This window comes from Perna viridis, chromosome 13 (genome assembly GCF_037379345.1).
Source record: "Perna viridis isolate PV_CMFRI_1.1 ecotype Kerala chromosome 13, ASM3737934v1, whole genome shotgun sequence".
NCBI classification, from domain to species: domain Eukaryota; kingdom Metazoa; phylum Mollusca; class Bivalvia; order Mytilida; family Mytilidae; genus Perna; species Perna viridis.
Window position 1 is genome coordinate 4,643,216 of NC_142457.1, and position 22,862 is coordinate 4,666,077.

General features: G+C 31.5%; 2 protein-coding genes across 15 annotated transcripts in view; one reads left to right on the forward strand and one right to left on the reverse strand.

Moving 5' to 3' along the window:
* The window catches only part of LOC148599323 (uncharacterized), a 39,194-nt gene extending 19,266 nt beyond the window's left edge, over nucleotides 1–19,928 (forward strand). The window contains exon 11 of one of the 3 annotated variants that reach the window (XR_015917758.1): nucleotides 19,643–19,928. The gene's annotated coding sequence lies outside the window, so the exon portion shown is untranslated. Of the gene's footprint in view, nucleotides 1–3,215; nucleotides 3,344–4,520; nucleotides 4,587–19,642 lie in introns of those variants that run through there. The other 2 variants (XR_015917757.1, XR_015917755.1) reach the window with 2 other exon arrangements.
* LOC148599324 (adhesion molecule nephrin-like) lies at nucleotides 2,119–21,805 on the reverse strand. Of its 12 annotated transcripts, none has more exons than XM_088557528.1 (15): nucleotides 17,062–17,279; nucleotides 12,304–12,394; nucleotides 10,799–11,140; nucleotides 9,721–9,999; nucleotides 9,301–9,555; nucleotides 8,855–9,127; nucleotides 8,160–8,486; nucleotides 7,341–7,526; nucleotides 6,925–7,023; nucleotides 6,208–6,238; nucleotides 4,875–4,903; nucleotides 3,872–3,994; nucleotides 3,479–3,571; nucleotides 2,669–2,715; nucleotides 2,119–2,352 (listed from the first exon to the last, which is right to left on the reverse strand). In XM_088557528.1, the coding sequence occupies exons 2-15, from the start codon at nucleotides 12,365–12,367 to the stop codon at nucleotides 2,230–2,232; spliced, it is 2,271 nt and encodes a 756-aa protein (XP_088413654.1). In that variant the 5' UTR covers nucleotides 12,368–12,394; nucleotides 17,062–17,279; the 3' UTR covers nucleotides 2,119–2,229. The 12 variants fall into 12 exon arrangements, 6 of the variants coding, with proteins under 6 accessions (XP_088413654.1, XP_088413652.1, XP_088413655.1 ...); XM_088557526.1 differs by having other exon boundaries at nucleotides 7,341–7,631; nucleotides 17,062–17,277; XM_088557529.1 differs by lacking the exons at nucleotides 12,304–12,394; nucleotides 17,062–17,279 and adding an exon at nucleotides 21,732–21,805 and having other exon boundaries at nucleotides 7,341–7,631.
* Between the last annotated feature and the right edge of the window lie 1,057 nt (nucleotides 21,806–22,862).

Consider the following 22,862-nt stretch of genomic DNA (forward strand, 5'->3'; position numbering starts at 1 on the left):
TGGTTTTATACATTACATTTACTAATTTATATTCATATTGATTAAATTTTAATGTTAGTATGCTCCTTTTATATCAATGCAATATTTGTTAGAGGAATTTTAAACACGGGCTTTATTTCATATTAAGAATAATATATGAATTTGTTTTCTCGAGTAATCGATACAATTATAATTTACCGAAAGAAAAAAGAACAAAATAAACCGACCATGATTTCAAACCCAGCAGACAATTATTTTAACAAATGTTTTATGGTCGGTTTTACTTGAAAAAAAAGTATTATAAATTCAAATATAGTAAAACATACCATTAAGTGTTAATCTAAATTTAAAATGTATGATAATCTGAGTATTTGCTAAATGAGTGAATAGGATAATTTATATAGAATACAAAAATAATTGTTTTTCGATCATATTTGTAACAAGATCCTTTTTTATAGGTTTCCTCGTTTGTATTATCGTTCTTAGTTCTAGTCTACTAATGACGACAACTACAATTAACTGACTATCAATGACAACATTCATTTTTACTTCCGTGTTTAAGTGCACCTTTTTCATAATATCGTTTGTGGAATTGAAAAAAAACACATCCAATAAAATTCAATGATAGGATATAAAATGGGCAATATCAAGAATATAATAAACTATACGGAATTCCGCATTCATGTGTTCTAGATATTTCAAGCATTGAATAAAGTACAGTCACAAACGACATGAACACATAAACGAAAAGCATGAACTCTGTTTGCTAGAAAATGATTACAGCTGTAATACACAATTAAATAGCTACAATTCCATCCGTTTCAATTAAATTTGTAACTTTATCATTTTCATATTTTTTCATGTTCGTAATTCCCGACTTCAGCTCAAGATTTATAGTTTACTTGAATTAGCAATAGCTCATAACTTGGTACCCCTAAAACCACGAAACTTTATTTTATGTACTTAATTTGCTTTTAACAGCTTAAATAATGGTTTTTCTGATAACACTTCCGTGTTTAAATCGTCCAATTTATAGTAACATTGTTTAGAAGAACTTTAATCTTTTAATAAACGTGTTGATATTAATTAGTAGTTTGCATGTCAAAGGTTGCAGACTACCGTTTTTGGAAATAGCTAGTGAATGTACGTTACTTATTATAAATTACTGTCATTTCAACCGGATAAAAACCATATCACAGCACGGAGCATTGACAAGTAAAATAATCTGCCAACGGCCATCATAATTTGGTCAACAGTGCGCAAAACATAATGGTACGCATATTTACGTATTATTCCGCTTTTCCCAAAGTGTTGGATGAGTTTGAATACAAAAGATGTTCTTCATAATTAAAATGAAGTAGTTGCAAGAAATTCTTCCTTAACCTTTGAATTTTAATTATTGGATTTGCTGTGAATGTCAATATATCCGCATTTTCGGTCTTTCATGTGCAAACATTTGTATGTTTAAAATGCATTTGGAACATCAGAATATTTGAACAACTGTATTCTATAAATGAAACTATATAAAGACATTGGTGTTATAAAAGATATGTGAAATTTGATTGGACGTTTGTCAGATTAGGAATTACTCACAAGCAACTTCCGTCATTTAAACTTATTCCTCATTTATAACTCTTCGACCAGGGTGTTATGAAACATAATGATGATATGATGTTTTGTAGATCAGTCAGTTGTACATACGTAGAGCTTGCAAACATTTAAATAGTTCCTTATCTGTTTAATCGTTTCCTTAAATAAACTAATTGATATAAGTCTTTTAACTCCTGTGATTGTTCTTACATTTCTCATAATAATGTGCATTATTAATCAGTTTTTCACCCTGACAATAGTGTAGAAAGTGTTAGATGACCCTACCAGGGAACGTAAGGAAACAAAAATGATTTATAAAGTATCCACCTTTTTGTTTAGTTTGAAATTTATTTTTATAAATGTCACAGTAGTAGCAGTCAAATCTATGTGTTAACATTGATTTTTTCTATTATGTTTTAATTGCTTATTTGTTTCTCGTCCGGAAAATGATTTCCATATGGCATTTTTTACTCCCCGTCAATTACATTGAAATATGAAACAAGTAGGCAGACGAGATACATTTATATTTTTAGATCAAGCAAATAACCTAATAATAATAAATGTATTATATTATGCTTCCTTTATTGGCACAGCTTTCAAATATGACTTCAATCATGTAAACAGTTTCAAATCATACAATAAATTGTTTGGTTTATTGATTCACACAACTCTTTGAGCACTTTTTCTGTAATCCACTATGCCGTCAAGAGACATAAAATCGTCATCATCATCTTCACTTGTAGAATATTCGTTGTCGACGTTTGATTCATTTGAGTTAATTGCCTTACGAAAAAAGAGAAGATGAAATTACTACCAATACAGACGAGCGGTGTGAAGAATTCATCCGCGACGAAAGTCAATTACATGTTTGTAAATTTCATTTCAACCCATTGCATTCAGAAAATCAATAAAAAGGGACTTTTCCGTTAAACTAGATTCATTTTGTTGAGGCCAGGTGGTGATAACACTTTTTGCTTCGTTACATCTTAGGTCTACTTTTCTTTATTTTTGTCAGTTGTTTTCTTTTCGTATTCCAAATACCTTCAAGTTTCAAAATATGATTTACGGTTTCCAAAATTTACTCTAAATTCAAACGTACGTGTTGGCTGTGTGTCTGTCCATAATTGTTATAATTGGTGGTCCTTTCTATAAAAAAAACAAACAAAAACAAAAAACAAAAACAAAATAAACAATAAAGTGATTTAAATTCAATGACATTTATTGTGTATTTTTTCTATGTACTTGCGTTACATATATATTATTACATGGCATTACGAATATCGGCTTATGTATCATCCATTTGTCGGATATTGGTCGAGTGATGATACCCGCTGGGTATATGGATATACCACGTACTGATCTATTATGACATATTTAGAAAAATGCAAAAAAGAATTCCGTTTTTGTTCCATTGCCAATTTTGAAATTGTTCTTATTATAGTAGATCATATCTTAATATATTGCAGTCACTTGTTGTTTTTCTTGTCATCGAAGAATGAACAATGACCATCACAAAATTATGTAATGCCAAAACAAAGCTTTTATAATAATCTTCAACATTTACAACAAATCAGAAAACGTGTTCAAAGACAATTGTCTTAACACGACAATATACTTTATCATTAACCAGTGTTTAAATGTTACAGAATGAAAAGAAATGGTTCAATCAATTCAAGCGAAGTGATTTATCTACACAGCTGAAGCAGTTATTGGTAATGGATGAAAACGATTACTTTGATAAGGAGTAAAAGTCTCCTTCTTGTTGAAGAAAAGTGTAAGACTTTAAAAGTAAACTGGAAGTTCAAACTCTTCTTACGTGTGTTTTTTTTTTTTTTTTTTTTTTTTTTTTCTTTCTTTTTTTTTTTTTTTTTTGCATAATCATTGTGGCTAAGTTTATTTCTTAATTAACCATTGTCTTGCGCTATGGCAGAATTTCCAGTTTGTCTTTCATCTAGTATCAAACCTTCATGAGTTTGGTACAACTGATTTTCAACGACGAAATCTATGAATTAAATAAATTTCAATGAGATAAAATATCAGTCAATATAGGAAAACACCAACCCCCAAAGTAAATAAGAATAAAATAAAATAAAAAAAAAATAACCACTTAGAATATTTTGGCAATTCCTCTTGAACACGTATATTTAATAAGATAATAAAATCGGTATTTCCTCTCTTATGAGCAACTCTGCAGGTATTTCTACAAGAGTAGAAAACACTTACCCTACCGGCGCACCCGCAAAAAATTGGTAAATTAAACGTATAGCTAATCAATATCTGAACTAGACGTGTTAAAACATACCATTAAATTGAAAATGATCAGGTTGCTGATAATGTGGGTTATCCTCCTGGTCATTGTCAACATGATTTAAACTATTGTCCGATTGGTACATCTCGTTTTCAACAGATATATTTGCATGTGGAACTTCGGGAAAAAACGGAATTATATTATCATTATAAGTTGCAAATGTTATATGAATAATATATATTTTACAAAGGCGATATTTGTGTTAAATTGTATTGTGTTTATCTATACAAAAATAAATATCATTTACATCAAAAACTGTACATTAGCACCACAGTCATTCTGCATTCATCGGTTATAATTTCATTTTTATTGGAAGACACATCAAATAGTTATTCTGATTGAAATACTTCTTAAACATGACACTTGAACTCAATACAATACACAAAAACTTCCTTATTTAGTTTTAGTTATAGTTAAAGTAGCCGCAGACTGGTTGAAAACATTTACGATTAAAGCTTTTTTTATATATATTCATTCAAGAAATGTTAGCTGTCGCTCATGACTTGACATTCCCTATAATGAGCACAAGATGAGTTGTTTAAAACCATCTTTTGCAAAAGAAAATGTTATTCAAGGATTATGAAAAAATACAATATATATTTTTTAAAAAATTTCTAATGTTCTTTTTATATCTTGTATTTAGTGTTTTCTCGTGAATCAGTGGGAAGAAATATTCAGCGTAAGTAGGTCAAAAATGTCAAAAACATTCATATGCAAGGAAAATATTATATAAGTAGGATCTTTTTTGTTACATTGATATAGCATTCTTATAAACAAAAGTACTATAATGTTATATTTAACATTATGTAGTACGTATAAGTGTTAATATATATTGCAAAACATTTAGTCATATTCAGTTTAAGTACAGGTCAGTAACCACAAATTATTTTACTAAGAAAAAAAATATCAATGTTAATTCTGTAAAGATGCTAAAGAGTTAGACATAAAATAAATGTTCAAGTAAGTAGAGACGTTTGACCGCAAAAATGTAATTTACTGCGATGTTCCTGGGGGAGGCTACCTATCCTGTAATTAAATATTTCTGCAAATTATACTTGACGAAATATAATAGTTTTCGTTCATATATCTGTATAAAAACGAAAGGTAAATAGATCGAAACACACAAATATACTGTTGTTATGCTGGGAATGACTTTTCCCTTCAGTATGGCAATTATAGACGGAAATAAAAATATGAGTAATGTTGTTATAACCTCATATTATCCGGTCTCAAGCCGATTTCTACAAATGTGTTTTGTAGCGAATCCTTATCTTTTTGTTGGCAGAATAATCATGGGAACCAATATTATACCGAAAATCAAATGAATATAATCCAGGGACAAAGACCAGACATGGAAAGCACACATACACAACAAACAACATGAAGTAACTAAATCATACATACGCAGTAACAAAAGCAAATAAACAACTCGGACTCCACAAAAAAAAACTGGGCGCATGGACTAAGTGCACCGGTAGGTTAAGCGTCCTCTGATTTGCAAAACACAGGTACATAGAAACAAAAATAAATGAACAGTGAGTAAGTGATTAAGATTTAATCTTAGCGCAACATAACCTAGAACAGCGTAGTATATAACGAAAATGTCGAAGGCGTTGCAATGACAAGCAGCGTTGTTCGATCAATTCCGCGTTCATATTGTTCTAAGCGGTTCATTTTAAAATATTGTCTGGTTGCTAATATTCGTGTTTGCAATTCTTTCTGCATATCCAACTTTCTGTGTCCTTCTGCTTTTCGATTTGTTTTTTTATGGTTTGGACGACAGTATATTAGGTTATATATTAAAAAATAAGTGCTCTAATACAGTCCATCATTCTTCATTTCACATCCTTTACTATTCGATTGATTTATCTACTTCCTGGACGACGTTTACCACTTTTGCAATAGCACACCATGGACAATGTGATTCGAACTAGTGATATAAAAATAAAAATTACTGTTGCAACTCGCTGTTCTGTGATGGTGTACTAGCGACGTTGAGACGATTCTAACGATGTTCTGTCGACAGTTATAGTAACGTCATAAGTGGACAATGGCTTTTCCATCATAACATATGCCAAATGTCAAGTTGCCAAAATATTCAAACCAAATCACAGAAACAGAGGTTTTAAACCTATTGGACAATGAATATCGCAAAATATAAATTCGTTTTATTAAATGTCCACATCATCAAAAACCCTATAATTATATAATTATGATGTTGAAATTTTGCGATAGCCAATTTTCACTCAATATGAAACCAATAGTTATTATTTACATATATATTATATTATATATTTGGAAAGGTTTATTAATAGAATCAATTTACTTACCCAGGCGTGAATTTACTGCAATTTAGTTTCTCTGAAATACAACATGCGAGTTATTTTGTTGAACAGTTCAACATATATTTTTTTGTTAATGTAGTTTGCAAACTATTTCTTTCTTGTTTCAAAATCATCAGAGAAAACGTCATTGTCGAAGAATAGAATAAGGCCATTCGCTAATCTATGTAAAGAATATCTTACGGGTTTTGTTGCATACTGTATTCTCTAGATAACTATGTCGAGACACCGATTATTTGTAGGTTTCATAGAAGATTTAGATGGAAGAGGGGATGTTCTTATTATAGGTAAAATGAAGAAATTTCATATTATACCTAGCATTTCACTACCAATTACGTATGGTCAATTACTTAAAGTGCGTTATGAATTTCCAACGGTGTTGCTTTCAATATAATTCCTATTGCAGACAATCATTTGCTACTTAATATTTGGAAACATATTAGTATCACATTGAATTTCAGCAGTGTGTAGTGAAACATGACAACTAAACAGATAATAACGCAACAACATAGTGTTAATTTTATGAAAGTTTTGGATAAGACTTTTACATGAATTTGACAAACCAAAAGAGCGTAAATTGGGTATCTATGCTGTACTGCATGTTGCCCAATTTCATAAAATCTAAAGTTACTATGAAAAAAAAACATTGAAAAAAATGTATGAGCCATATACTTGAATGTTTTAAGATGATATAAAAGTACTTACCATTTTTGCAAGCAACAGCAGTCAAAATTACAACAACTACAACAAAGATAGTTGATCCAGCTACCACACCGTGAAAACTCATTTTGCTATGATTATCTTCTGAAATAATGATTAAAAATACAGCTCAAATTTATAGAATTAATGAGAATATAACCAAAACAGTGTTTACAGCTACACAAAAATAAATTCAGAAAAAAATATCAGAGATGTCCAGTGTGCAAAAGCATCAACAATAACGTGTATATAATCCTTGAATGATTAGAGCCAAACATGGCTTTAACAATGCATTGACATGCTCTTGTTCTGCACATCGTACAAATGACCAAATATCTAAAAAGATCTTTAAGTTGCGGATTCAATAACTACACTATAATTTTTATTTCTATCGTAATGTAAATTATATTGTAAATACTTACCCAGTGTGCGTACCTGCCATACCCGTGAGTATAAACTCTTGCCTACTCTATTTGAAGCATAGACCCGGATATGATAGAGTGTACCTGGAGAAAGTTCGTTAATGCGATATTGGTAAGATTGGCTATTGTTGTCGCTAATGACGTCTGATTCCGTCCAATTTAACTCGTTATCACGTTTAAACTGTACTGTAAAAGACTGAGGTAAGCCACCATTAAAACCACTATTGAAGGAAATAAACAATTCTAGTTTACTTGACCTTACTGCAGTTATCAGTGGTGATTGTGGGGTATCTGAAAAAAAAAGTCATATCGTGACTTACATATGTAACCACAAACTTTAGATCAAACAAAAGCAAAATCCCCATAGAAGTAAATAAAAATTAAAACAAACACAACAACACAAGGTTTCTTGTTATCGTTAAGATCATGGTTTGTATAAAAAAATGATAAATCAAACTTTATATAATCTTTATAACACTGTTCTGTTTTTGCAATCTTTAGTGCCATATATGTTTTATTATCGATTACCAATTATTTTAATCGATCATACATATATAGATATTCTCGAAAGCTAAATCTTTTTTTTAAAAACAAATGCTCAATTTTGTAATTGGAATTGTTGATAGGTCAAATAATCTAGGAAAGACTTCGCATGGGATTTATCGGTATTTCTTACACCCCGTAGATTTTTTTTTAATTTGCAGCTATCTTAAGAATTAAAAGATATACTAAATCCAGACGTCAACCATCATTTTCTGCCAACAAATATAAAACAAGAATTTTCATATTGTAAGTAAAGTAAAAAAAATTGCAACTAACCTTTTGAGGTTAGCATGACGTCGAACACTCTGTACCCTTTTGCATTCCGTATCTCGAATCTGTAAATCGTAAAATCATCCTTGTCTAATTTTCCTATATACAGAGAAACCGTTGAACAACTGATCCAGGTTGATTTTCCAAACAACTGTTCTTTGACCAGAGTTCCGTTAGTTACAATTATGTTAGGCTGCCATTGTCTCGTTCCATTTTTATCTATATGTATTACCTTTATCTCTGGGTAACTGTATACATGTACATCTATTTGTACATCAGAACCAAACTTTCCATACTGTGTATCACTACTATTAGACACAATTTCAGGAACGTCTACATAAAAAAATGGTTTTGTTTACCATTCATTTTGCTTTAAGCCAAAAAGCATCACAATTATAAAGAAATATAGTAATAATTACTGTTCCGTGTTACATGTACTTGTTTTTGGAATTGTGATTATTGCCATTTATAATGTGTATGTACCCAATGATATTAGTTTAATTTTGTTTTCTGGCAGAACGGTTTTCGTCGTTTTCATCGAAAATAGAGGTTATTGATGTGATAGACTAACATTTAAAAGTGGTTGCTCCATTTCGATTGGCTGAATATAGCTTAAATGTTGCTGCCCGGGCAACAAACAAACATATCCATTGAATGTATAGTTGAAAGGATTGTATGAAATGAATATATTTACATTATACCTGATAGTTTTACCAAAATATTACCAGTCTGTTTTTTGCTTCCTCGATAATCGGGTATACCGTTAGAAACAGTACACTCATATATTCCTGATAGTTTATATGGTTTTGTATGACTTTCCAAAACGTTGACATATTTTGACCCATTAAGTGTTCGAATAAGGTTTCCTGATTCTGTGTAATGTTGCCAACTTAGATATGAATAGTTTGTAGGTAAACCCTCCAGTTGACATTCTAGTGTACTGTTTATGTTACTCAAAGTAACATTTGGAGGATCTAAAATATATAACCAAATGGCAATTTAAGGTATTAAATGAAAGCTTATTTTGTTTAGTTTTAATTTGTATTCCACCACTTCTTTCAGATTCAATGCACACGTAAGACATACAAGGAAGTTTGATTTTTTTTAAGATGAATATCTATTAAATGTAAAATGTATCAATACTTACAGTATACGACAACTTCTGTTTCCGAGACACCTTCCCCCAATTCATTTCTTGCTACACATTTATAAATTCCACTGTGTTGCCGTAGCGATTTAAAGGTGTATTCACAGGATGATGAGTTGCACATTTCTATAGTATTGCCTTCATGTGACCAAAATGTAGCAGTAGTCTGTGGATTAGCATCTGACAAGCATCTCAGTGATATTGTTTCGTTTTCAAAAATGACATCTATATTTTCAATCTCCACTTGTGGTTTGTCTGAGGAAAATCAATGACTAAATATTAAAAAAAGAAATAAAAATCAATGTACCTTTGATATTTTGATTACAATCTTGATTGCTCAAACAAATTAAGTACATGCCTTGTATGAAGTTTATTGTATTCTTTAATGTACTCAAAGTTTGTGCTAGAACTTGAACTTACATTTTATGTTCAACATTACGGTTTTCAGTAGTGGATTGTCTATAAAATCATGATGCACCGTACAGGTCAAATTTCTGCCATTATCGATGGGTTGAGGAACAGTTTTATATACCACTTGGGACGAACTTCCATTGACGAGTTCAATATTTTCTTCGAACCAATGCAAAGTTTCTTTCGGAATCCCACTTATGACAGTACAAATGAGGTCGAGGGGTATTCCTTCCATCCCATTAATTGTTCCATTTATGTAATTATGTATTGTCAAATTTGAGGGAAGCTCTGGAAAAGTGATTAATTAATAACTTTCTTTTTATTCTAAAATAAGTATCTACAGAAAATCTATAGTTCAAATTAATCGGATATATTGACGTAAAAAGCATGGTAACATACAATGTACCAGTATTTTATGCTGTAATTTTGATCTGCAAGCTCCAAGAACATGTTTTTTTTATAAAATGTGGTTGTTATTTACATTCAGTTTTAATGGAAGTAAATATTATAAATCTAAGCATATACAGCTGCGTTTTCCAATTGTATATAAACATATAAACATCAGCACACAACGGCTTTGAACAATTCCTGAAATTCCGTGTTGATGTCTTGTGTGAAAAACCGCATGTTTAATTTCTATCGTCATGGCAGAATTGAACAGGTACACTAAAGTAAAGGCACATTCATTAAGTCAAATCTCTGATCGTATACATATTCAAGGTAAAATATTATCCTGACAACATATATAACTGTGTGTTTTTCGTGTATCATTCATTTTATTTTTAAATTGATATGGTAATTATCACAGTTTGCAGTGAAATGCATGTTCAACATATCAAAATGTCCAATACTAATAAGATTGATATTTGTGTTTAGTGTTTGTCCATAAAATAAGTACAGAACCAGTTAAAAGCATATGACATAGACCTTTTTTTTTAAATTTAGATGTCCGGTTTTACCATTTTTTTTATAGTACTGTACATGAGTTTTGCAAAAGTCATTGTAACACAATCCTATCAAATGCATTTCTGTTAGACCGATTTTAGATTTATGAAAATAAAGAAAGAAAATATTTGATACAGCTTACCTGTTAACAATAATTTATATTTAGTTGTCTTTATCAATGAATCATTCGTTAGAACTTCCAAGCATCTATATGACGCCTCATCCTGGTGAGTAATATTAATAATCAAGAGACTATATGCACGGTCGCTTATATTTCCAACAAGTTTATATTTGTTCTTCGGTAGATCTGGATTAAATTGGATACCATCGAATAACCTAGTAGTATTCATACTGCCATTCAGGACACGATCCCATGACATCGAGGCATTATTGATATTTATTTCATGATGATGACTCCGGGAACAATTTAGCACAACATCTCGCAATGCCGGAGTGTAAACTGTTTCTATATTCACCACATTTGCTAAGAAATTTCGACAGAAAAATAAGGCATATATAGATATAAAGACGACGTAAATGTCATGTTGTGTGCACTTTTTGTAAAAAGCCACTTTTTAAACTGTTCTCTATTTACCTATCATATTGTAATGATTTCAAAATGCAATTCAAAAAAACACTGCACACTTCAAAACCACTCGATATACATTATATACAAGACAATACGCATTCAATTAAAGATCAGATTTCCTTCTTTAGATTTTGTTAGTTTGTTTGTTTGTTTTTGTTTGTTTATTATTATTATTTTTTGGCTTTTTTTATTTTATTTATTTATTTTTGTGTGTGTGTATAGGGTGGGGGCTTTGTTTTATTGGACACGTGCATGACTAGTGGGGACGTAAAACAAAATCGTTCTTTGTTCGAGTCAAGTAGTATTCAGACCCCAAAAAGATGGGGTAAGTGTAATTGTTATGGTTAATCAGCTGTCATTGATTACATTTCTTCAATCATTGTAATAATTAATCCAGGGACAAAGACCAGGCATGGAAAACAGACACACACAACAAAACAAAATGAAGTAACTTAAATCATACATACAAAGTAACAAAAGCAAATGAGCAACTCGCTCTGAACTAAAAACTGGGAGCATGGAACAGGTGCACCGTTAGGGTAAGCGTCCTCTGCTTTTCTATAAACACCCGCAAATTTGCTCATAAAAAAGTCAAGTCCGGGATAGACAAACAATCATTTATTTTTACAAATATCCTATACACATGTAATTCTGGTTAATTTATCACTACATTATGATAACAATGGAAATATTAAAGCCTCAAATGGTATCTGTTGACTTGTATATTTTTAAAAATCTATGTGGTTTAATAAATTGGTGAAGGTTGATGCTCTACTTGACTTTAAAATAAAATGTTACCTGTTATTAAATAAAAGAATTTAAGGCCTTGTGATAAATACAAAAAAAAAAAAAAAAAAAACATAAGCAAAATGTTCCAAATATTTTAATTAATTCATAGTTATTTTCAAATCCAACGTAATCGTAATCAATGACAACATTAAATTTAAAGAACAAGATAGTAAAGCAAACTCGCATTAAACAATTACATATAGCATGTAAGACGATTATAGAAATTGGAAGCTATGTGAAACATATGAATGAAAAATGACTACACTCACAATTCGTTCTAGATTGGCAACAAGGCTTGATAAACAATATAAACGTAACCACAAACTTTAACATGCTGGATTATGTCGCTGTAGTAACACCCTATTTTAAAGAAAACTAATTGTGTACATATTAAAAAAAAACAAAAAAACAACAGAAATAAAATCTCAATTATGCGAATGGAGAAAGAAATTCAAAAACCTTTGTCTATCTATCATATTTCGGTGCTCTGTTTGGTGAATGTATGCAAATCATTTCGCTATATCTTCACAATTAGGGTGAAGATCAAAGCATACCTCTAAATGTTTCGTAGAAATTTTGGTGCAGATAATCACAAATTAGCAAAAAAATATTAACTGTTTATAAAGTGTGGTAGAAGTAGCATGTTTAATGTCTTGCTAAGGATATGTAACGAAGTACTTAGTACCTACTAAACAAAACAGACATTTAGATTCATAAGGATTGCATGTACTATTATTTGTATTTTCATACATTTTTTTTTTTTGGAAAAAGGGGGTGGGGTGGTATATCTTCATATTTGTCTTATATCTGCATAATGAAAACATTAAGAGTTGACAAAAGTAGATAAATTTGTACATACAAAAGGTAGCTCATACTATTATATCATATTTCAAAAAGTATGTTGACATAAACTGTTTTTATGTATTTAAAAACCCTCAAATTCCATTTGCATTCCAAATTGCATTTTTTAAGAACATTTCCCAGCCAACTATCTACCAATTATTTCATATTTCTATACTTCACCCATCGCATCCAAAATTTTCAGTTATAAAAGGCTATTGCAGGATCTCGAGATTGAGGACTTCAAGGCTAAACCACCTGACTGTTCCTGCAAAACCTCCCCATTCAAATATGGTCCTTCTGGTCACGTCGTTACGGGATATTTAACCATTATCGAAAACGAATCTCTGCGTAATATCCTTTCTAAAGGTCCCAAGTACCGTGAACCACGCTCCATAAATTGGAATTATAACATTAAAGATCTTATGGATGCCGTCGAGGACTATGCAAGAAAATGGATAAAATGAGAACAAGTAGACATTGATTTTCTGTTAGTGTGGTTGAAGGCCGTGAGGTCTTTAATTTTGAAATGAATGAAAGTTTTAAGTAGGTCAGTGAGTGCCAAGGCTACATCAGTTTTCAAAGACCCCGATGTAGCAAAAACATTGTCTACTATACATGACAAATATGTTGTCGTACCAGCAGACAAAGCCCAAGAGAACATTGTTTTTTGTCTGCAAAACATTTTATATCCAATGTCTATTATCAGAGGTGGACGTAGAACATAATAGCAGTGATAAGACCTACACTGCTACAACTCTTTCCAAAGAAGAGATTGTGGAAAACCATAAATCTGTGCTATCCTCTTTTGCTCTCTACCAAGGACGATAATTGTGATTTACCGTCTATGTACTGGATTCCTAAACTTTACAAGAATCCATACAAACAACGTTTCATAGCTGGATCTGCAAAATGTACCACCAAACCTCTTTCAAAATTTTTAACTTCTATACCCACAACTGTCAAAGAGGGTCTACAGTCCTACCACAACACTTGTTACTCCCGTAGTGGTATTAATTCAATGTGGATCCTGAAAAATTCAAAAGATCTTTTGGAGACAATCATTTCAAGACTATTATCTGAATATAATAGCATTAAAACCGATGCTTTTTCAACACTGTATACTTCTATTCCCCATACTCAGTTAAAATCCCGACTTAAAAACATTATACATCGTTGTTTTTTTTAAAAATAAGATGGTACACCTAGATACAAATATATAGTTCTTGGTAGAGATTCCTCATACTTTGTAAGAAATAATTCCAAATAATCTTCCAAATATACAGAGGAAGATGTTTACAAAATGCTGGAATTTTAAATCGACAACATATTTGTCCAGTGTGGACAATGGGAACAAATTGTGCTCCTTTACTAGCTGACCTATTCCTTCACTCTTATGAGGCTGACTTTATAACTGATTTGATCAAAAAGAAAGAATATTGTTTCCGCTATATAGATGACGTGTTATCTTTAAGCAATCTTAATTTCGGGGATTTGATACATCGCCTCTACCCAAAAGAACTTGAGATAAAAGATACTACAGACACTGTGAAGGCAGCCTAATATCTTGACCTACACACTTAGTAATCGATGGTAAAGGAAAACTATTGACCAAACTTTAGGACAAACGTGATGACTTCATTCAGAATTGTCAACTTTCCTTTCATCTGTGGCAACATCCCTTTGGCTCCTCCATATGGATTGTTCATATCACAACTGATACGTTATGCCAGAGCTTGCCGAAACTACGCAGACTTTTTGTATCGCGCTAGAACTCTAACAAATAGGCTTCTGGAACAAGGTTATGTTGCTTCAAGATTGAAGTCATCACTTTAGAATTTTTATGGTCGTCACCATGAACTCGTGGATCGTAATGGCGTATCCATCAGCACCATTATTATTATTGATGATAAAAGTGATTTGACAATTGATATTAATAAGCATATCAACAAAGAGAGAGACGGAAATATAATTGGAATGCTTTTTAGGACACGCTCTAATACTGCGTATTTCAAATTGTTTGACAGTATAATTAATTGTGTCAACGTGCCTCCTGTGATAAATCACATTTGAGTAACAAAAATAAAGCTATGTGAAACATATGTATGAAGAATATCTATACTCACATTTCGTTCTAGATTGGTAACAAGGCTTGATCAACAATATAAAAGTAACCACAAACTTTAACATGCTGGATTATTAATTTAAATTAATTGCATCTATACCTCTGTTGACAAACGGTAGTGGAAGAAATGATCGTTTTTCTTCATCTTGACTTTTCACACAAACTGGTTTAAAGAGTCTGTGGAAACCAATTTCCAAAATGATGGCAACACGTGTTTATAATGATGAGGTGGGGTCAGAAACAGGAGTGTCAAGACTTGTTTTGTAAAGGAAGTGTAGTAAATTGAGAGGTATAGAATAAAGTTTGGTTCTAATGTGTTGAAGTCCAAGAAGTTATTGTATGAAAGGAGGAAGACCATCTATGGAGACATCATGTAACTTAGATGACGTATAGTGGCGATGGTCATGATTCCTTTCCCGTCTTGGATTTTTGTCAAATAAATAAGTAGCATGTTTAATGTTTTGCTAAGGATATGATACAAAGTATTTAATACCTGCTAAACAAAAATGACATTTAGATTTATAAGGATTGCATGTACTATTATTTGTATTTTCATACATTTTTTTCTTCTACATCTTCATCTTTGCCTTATATCTGCATGATGAAAACATTATTAATGACGTTGCTCTTATATATTCCGTCTCTTGTCTTTATAAAAACACATTTTATTCCATACGCCATGAAGTAAAATGCACTTAAATTACATGTTTGTCCTATATTCCAAGTATGCAGGGTAGGCAATAATAAATTTTGATATTTCGATTGAACTATTTTTTTTTCTTAAAAGACATTGCAAAATATAGCAAATTGGGGGACATAATAATACGGAGTGATTTTAATGTGTATACCAATACACAGTCTTATTATATGCTTAATGATGACAATGATCATAAAAATTTTGATAAAATTAATAATACTTTGCCAAGGAACAACCTAGACCTCATACATACTAACAGTAGCGGTAAACGTTTGCTCAATAGATGTTAGGAAACAGGCCTTAAAATCGCAAATGAAAGATTTTCCGGAGATTTATTCGGCAAACCAACCTGCATAACTTACAACGGATGTAGTGTAGTAGACTACACACTTATATCACTAAGTTTTATCAATGTTATATGTAGTTTTAAAGTCAATGATTTTACATCACTGTCTGATCACAATCCTATAACCTGTAGTGTGTTAACAAAGTGCTCCCTTGGGCAAGACCAACATGGTGGTTTAGCCCCTTTGTATGGCAAATTCGTTTGGTCTGATGATGTAATAGAACTGTACAAGGAAAATATAAACTGTGATCAATCATTGAATAATTGCAGAGAATTTTTAGACAAGACTTTTGCAGATTCATATTTAATTGTCGAAAATTTAAATTCATTTTTGCTGGATAATGTCAGAAAATGTGCTAAATTTATCCAAAATAAGAAATTGCCTAAAAATAAAAGACGGGAAAAAATAGAGAGAGTCCTGGTTTTCCAAATCCTCTACTGAACTGAAAAATTATGTTAAGAACTATATCAAACAAGTAAAATAAATGTCCATATAATGCTAAGTACAGAGAGGCTTTCTAATATTTTCGTGCATGGTACAGGAGACGTTGCAACTATGAGGAACAAATGTAAGGATAAAATTTCCTAATGGCGTTAGCGAACCATTTATCTGAAGTCGAGGCGTTAAACGGGGTGATGTTCTTTGCCCCATGGTGTTTAGTATTTTAACCAATGGTATAGTAAAAAAAACTACAAAGCAGTAGTAATGTACTTCATTTATCATTCATTTACTTAATGTTGTGTCTTGTTGTTGTTTGTTTGTTTGTTTTTACAGTGTACTTTCTTGCAAGATGGCGCGTTCTTAGTATCTTTATTTTTAAAGCCTATATTTCAAAACTTGTTACAATTTGTTTAACTCCATGCATGATTAACACATGCAAGGTCATTAATATATGAATTGATAGTGATTTTTTAATTTTTTTTACAAGAAGACGACCATACTATTTCGCTTTTAAAGTTTAATAAAGCACGAAACGGACTAGTGTTTGATATAATCTATCGAAGTCAGTTGACATTACCTCTCTACAAATGTGGAAAGCCGGTCAGAAAGAATGCCAAACGGAACACGATGCATACAACTTTGTCCAGCCCCAACCAAGATTGCAAAGGAAAAATATGTGAAGTAAACTCACGACACATGCATTTTTGTTAAAGGACTACTTAGAATCATATGCACCAGGAAGTTTTTTTTCTTTGAAAGGAGGAAGTTATCATTGATTGGTTTACTTTTAGGTACAAAGAATACTATAGTATGTATAAATTATAAGTATAAATAACATTATAAATAAACTATAATTTCCCAAAAATATTGTCCTTGTTATATCAATAGAATTACTTTCCACTAAAAACATATTGGAATATGTCCAAACAAGGTTTATTCTGAGTGATATAGAACTTAATGTCACGAAAAAATTATAACAAGGAAAGTCAATGTTAAAATATATAAGTACTTGATATAACTTCCTTAAAAGGCGAGGTGTTTTCCCTATTTTATTTGAATGCATTGTTTGTGTAGTTAAAAGGGTATTTTCTGTTTGTACAACCCTGCCTAAAAATCAGGCAGAGGCTTATAATGTCTGATTTATGCATTTCTAAATCCTGAATGTTTTTTTTATTGCAAATCCTTCTTTAGGCCTCATATAAATTGTATAAGGAAATATAAGTGCTGTGAGGGAGTTGGGCCTGGATTTTTTTTTCAGGTCAGAAATTTTATTTTCAGCCTAGTGCATGTCCAGATTATTAATTTGCATCATAACCGTGACTAGATTATTTAATTTCCATACTCATAAAAAAAGTTTGATTTTTGTTTCTATGATAATTTAAATGTGTATATCCAGGTTACCAAAATATGTGGTTTGGGTTCTGTATCAAAGGGTATTTTAACATAAAATTGATACCGGGATTTTTGATCCGCGGAAAAACAAGGCCGCTATTACTAAAAATAGAATATAAGGAACACATAGCAGTTTTTTGTGTGTTATATATCCAAAACATATTGCATATAACATATTATAAAAAAATACAGTAAAATATTAACAAAAATATAAAGTATTTTTTATCAATTTAGATCGAAGATCAGAATTGATAAAGCAGTCGCCAGAGCCTTTTATCGTTCACTACCGCAGGAAAATAGTCGAATTGGCGCACCCCACTAAGTTAAAATGCAGATAGTTAGGTCCACTTTATAGATATTTCTAATATATAGCATTTAATTCTGTGTTGTTTACGTAAATAAACAAAACCCAAAAAACAATTTTATCTGCGAACCAAATATTCTGATCACTTTGGTGTGTATTAACCACGAATGCTACTTGAAATTCCCAACTATTTTTAATTATTTGCGTAATTTTGCAGAAGGGATAAGACACAAGTTAGACAAACTTATTAAGTCTTTTCCCATATACAGTGTGTAACAATACATATTGATAGCATGCAAAACAATACAATAAATATATAAACATAATATTGACATGATATAACTAGCAAATATTGTGATGATGTATGTGGTTGTTACAAATATACTTACAGTATAAATGATACTGATTATACAATATGGAACCTCTTAGATCCTTTTATATAATTATACACATGACTAAAAATTATTGCATTTTGCTCATCGGTAAGAGCCGGGTGACCACACGTTAAGGTACTTAAATTTACTCGACAATTTTCCGGTAACCAATTTAGATGAATAAGGAATCTGTTTCTAATATCAGAATAGTGAGGACATTCAAAGAAAAAATGATTTGAATCTTCAATGCTAGCACCACATCGGAAGGATGGATCAGTTATAATGTTAACTCTCGAGAGATCATAATTTAAAAGGAAGGCGAACATCGTATTTTTGTTAAAATAATGTTGAATTTTCGATTTCCAAACTCGAAATATTTAGGAACTCTGTTTTCTGGATTTGATTTACTCCTCTTTAATTCATTTTTAAATTTACCTATAGATTCAATGTTACGAATAGACAAATTGAGTTTATTCCATAACCGTATGTTGATGGTAAAAACGAGTCTTGTGTCAAAGACAGTCGACGAAAAAGATGTATCAAGTCATTTCCATTACGTAAGATGTAAACTGTTGTACTCTGAATTGTTGGCGGGATCAAATATTATAAATATTCTGGAGAATTATTATGTTGAATAATATAGAACAACTCTAGTGTTCTTCTTTGTCGTCTTTCCGCTTGAGTTTCTCATCCGATTTCACAATAAATGATTCGTGCACTAGTAAAGATTGGAAGTCCTGTTACTATTCGAGCAGCCTTTAGCTGCAATTGTTCAAGTTCATTGCAATAACACACGCCCATAATGTCCCAAACTTCACATGCATATTCAAATAACGGTCGAATAAAAGTAAGATATAGTGATTCAAGATTCTTTCTTCCTAAACTATACTTAAGTTTCCGTAATACATTTAAATGTTTTGATACATTTTTGATTATACATTCAACATGATTATTCCATTTTGCATCGTTACTAAATGTTACACCTAAATGTTTATGCATATCTGTAATTGGTATATTTTTATCATTAAATACAAAGTTTATTTCGGGAGTTTCATTATTAGAAAACAACATAATTTCCCTTTTTTCAGGATTAAAAGACATGAGCCATTTTTTGGACCAATCACTTAGCTCTCTGAGGTCATGACCAATCACTGTCTCTATGTGTGATAAGTCACGATCAGAGTAGCTCAGAGACGTGTCGTCTGCAAATATTCTACATAAGGACAAAAGATTTTCAGCAATATCATTGATATATATTATAAATAACAGAGGACATAAAACTAAGCATTGAGGCACACCAGCTGTAACGTTGCAAGGTTGCGAAGACGATTGTTTGATTACTACCATTTGTTTTCTATTGTCTAAATATATTTGAAACCAATTCAATGAATTTCCACATATACCATATGACTTCATTTTCTTTAATAACCCATGATGCCATACTTTATCAAAAGCTTTTGAAAAATCGCAAAACACAAAACAACTTACCTCCTTATTTTCTAAAGAATTTAAAATACAATTATAAATTTATATTAGTTGATGAACTGTTGAACATTTTGGAAGAAACCCAGACTGATATTCATAAATGAGCTTATTTCTTTGTAAAAGGTTAAACACATGCTTATAAGCAATGCGTTCCATCACTTTTCCAACACAACTTACCAGGGATATTGGCCTATAATTAGATGGAAGAGAATTGTCTCCTTTGTTAAAGATCGCAATTACACTTGCAATTTTCCAGCCTGTGGGAAACTTACATTGTTCTAGGGATTTCTTAAATACAATTCTTAAAGGAACTGCCACTTTTTCGGGGCATATTTTCAACATTCTATGACTTATCATGTCAGGACCAGATGCTTTATGGGGATCTAATATTTTTATTATGTCTACGATTTCAGATTTATTTATTTCAAGTTATGTTAAGACAATGTTTGTCTTTTCTTCAAAATCAGGAAGAGGAACATTCTCGTCATCCAGAGAGGAAATTAGACTGGAGTATTTATTAAGCAAATTACATTTATCGTCGTCTCCGTATGCGGTATCACCAATATTTTCGTCATAAATAATATTTTTTGAAGTGGGGGTTTTGAGTAACAGGAAGGTGATCAGGACTGTCTGGGATAGTTCGTTTATTCGATTTAGATGATGATAAACTGATAGTAGGTTGAGAATTAGACACCAGCATGTCAGGATCATGTCCGCTCACTTGAACAAAGGAGGCGGCCATATTTGATGTTTGTTTTTGTTTAGACCGTGCAACAAAAATCTTTTCAGGAGAACTTTAAATAATTCAAATGTGTATATAATTGCAATATTTATACTAAACCGACAGTTAATTATATAAGTTTCAACTATCAAACTTCCATCATGTACGTTATCCTACAATAATGCTCAACAGGTAGGAGAGCAAAATTTACACGTCCATGTCTAATAGGCGCATGCTCAGAACAAACTACGCAGACTTTTTGTATCGCGCTAGAACTCTAACAAATAGGCTTCTGGAACAGGGCTATGTTGCTACAAGATTGAAGTAATCACTACAGAATTTTTTTCGTCGTAATCATGAACTTGTTATGGTGTATCCATCAGCACCATGAAAACTGATTTATTCAACGGGTCATAGTTTTGTCATAGTTTTCCTTTCCTCGTTTGTCTACCCCGGACTTGACGTTTTATGAGCAACTCGGCGGGTGTTTCTAGAAAAGCAGAGGACGCTTACCCTACCGGTGCACCTGGTCCATGCTCCCAGGTTTTAGTGGAGTCCGAGTTGCTCATTTAATTTTCTTACTTTGTATGTATGATTTTAGTTACTTTATGTTCTTTGTTGTGTATGTCTGTATTCCATGTCTGGTCTTTGTCCCTGGATTACATTCTTTTGATTACTGCTATAACCTTGGTTCCCTTGATTACTCCTTTTCACTATTACCTATTGTTTATTAGTTCGGTTATTTCGTAATTGCAATTCTTTGATCTTAAAACAGAACAGTAAACTTTCATTCTGCCATTTCGCTCAAGTCAACATCCTTAAAGTGTATTTAAACATATTTTTGCTATAACCTTGGTTCCCTTGGTTAGTCTTTCACCGACAAATGCCGTATCGGGAATTTATTACGTGTTTTTCCTTGTAATTAAGAAAAATATTTCATTATCACATTTAAAAATGAGTTAATTTCTTACCATTATTTAAAACTCCCTGTGATTGTATAATTTAACTAAAACTATAGCATGAATTATTTCATTCTGGACTGCTAGTACCAAGAAAAACACTTGAAGGAGGAAATATGTGTTTAATAGTCAATTTTGCGAAAAATTATCATATTTAGCATCAGCTACGGTGGGATGTCGTATACAGTGATTCAGTCTACTGTCGTTTTATCGAAAAGCCCAAGGGGAAGAGTAATCAAGGTATCAAAAATTCCAGCGGAAATCAAAAGAATGTGATAAAACAAATACTACTTTAATTTGTACATGTATTACCGACGAAGGGTAATGTGTTCACTTCGATGATAGATAAGGTGAATAAACTGTTGCTCAAAACTACTGAAACATTACTTCGCATTCGCCGATCGGGAATTTGGTTGAGGAGGGGGTGGCAGTCCTCATTTATATTGAGAAAAATTGTCATTTTCACGTGTAAAATTGACACAATTAGTAAATAATATCCTACTATAGCATCCCCCCATTTCAACGTGATTTGCCCCTGCTTCGTATTGTTTGGTTAGACACCATGTCTGTTCGTAAAAATATATAGTTCTGCTGTAATCATTGAAGGAGTAACAAGAATGGACAATAAGTGGTTCACTACATTCATCGTCTAGCTCTAGTACTTGACTTATATTATCGACCTCTCTCGATTGACAGTGTGACGGGTGCTTTTTATAGTTTGAATATTGCATATTGCAAGCAAAAATTAAAACCGTTATGCAGTGGTCAATAATAATTACAAAGATCAGATGCCAATTTCTGGAGAGGTAAGATTTGTTTTATCCTCTACCGGAAGTGGATTTGTGATAACGATTTTTTTTAATGTTTTTTTGTTTTTTTGTTTTTTTGTTTTTGATTAATGACGTTGCTCTTGTATATTCTGTGGCTTGAATTTATCAAAACACATTTCATTTTGGGTTTTATTTCATGCGTAATGAAGTAAAATGCACTTAAATTACATGTTTGCCCTATATTCCAGGTACGCAGGGCAGGCAATAATTAATGTTGATGTTTCAATTGAACTATTATATTTTTCTATATTTTTTTAAAAAGACATTGCAGAATATAGAAAATTTGGAGACATAATAATACAGGGTGATTTTA

Bases quoted from the DNA above. Each gene is read 5' to 3' on its own strand.
- LOC148599324 (XM_088557526.1), bottom strand. From the start codon at position 12,367: ATGTTAAAGTTTGTGGTTACGTTTATATTGTTTATCAAGCCTTGTTGC. The intron at 3,572-3,871 runs GTATGTTTTAAC...TTTAATTCATAG, and splicing joins TGATCATTTTCAATTTAATG to ATTTCGTCGTTGAAAATCAG. The intron at 2,353-2,668 runs GTACGTTTGAAT...TTTTTTCGTAAG, and splicing joins GACAGACACACAGCCAACAC to GCAATTAACTCAAATGAATC.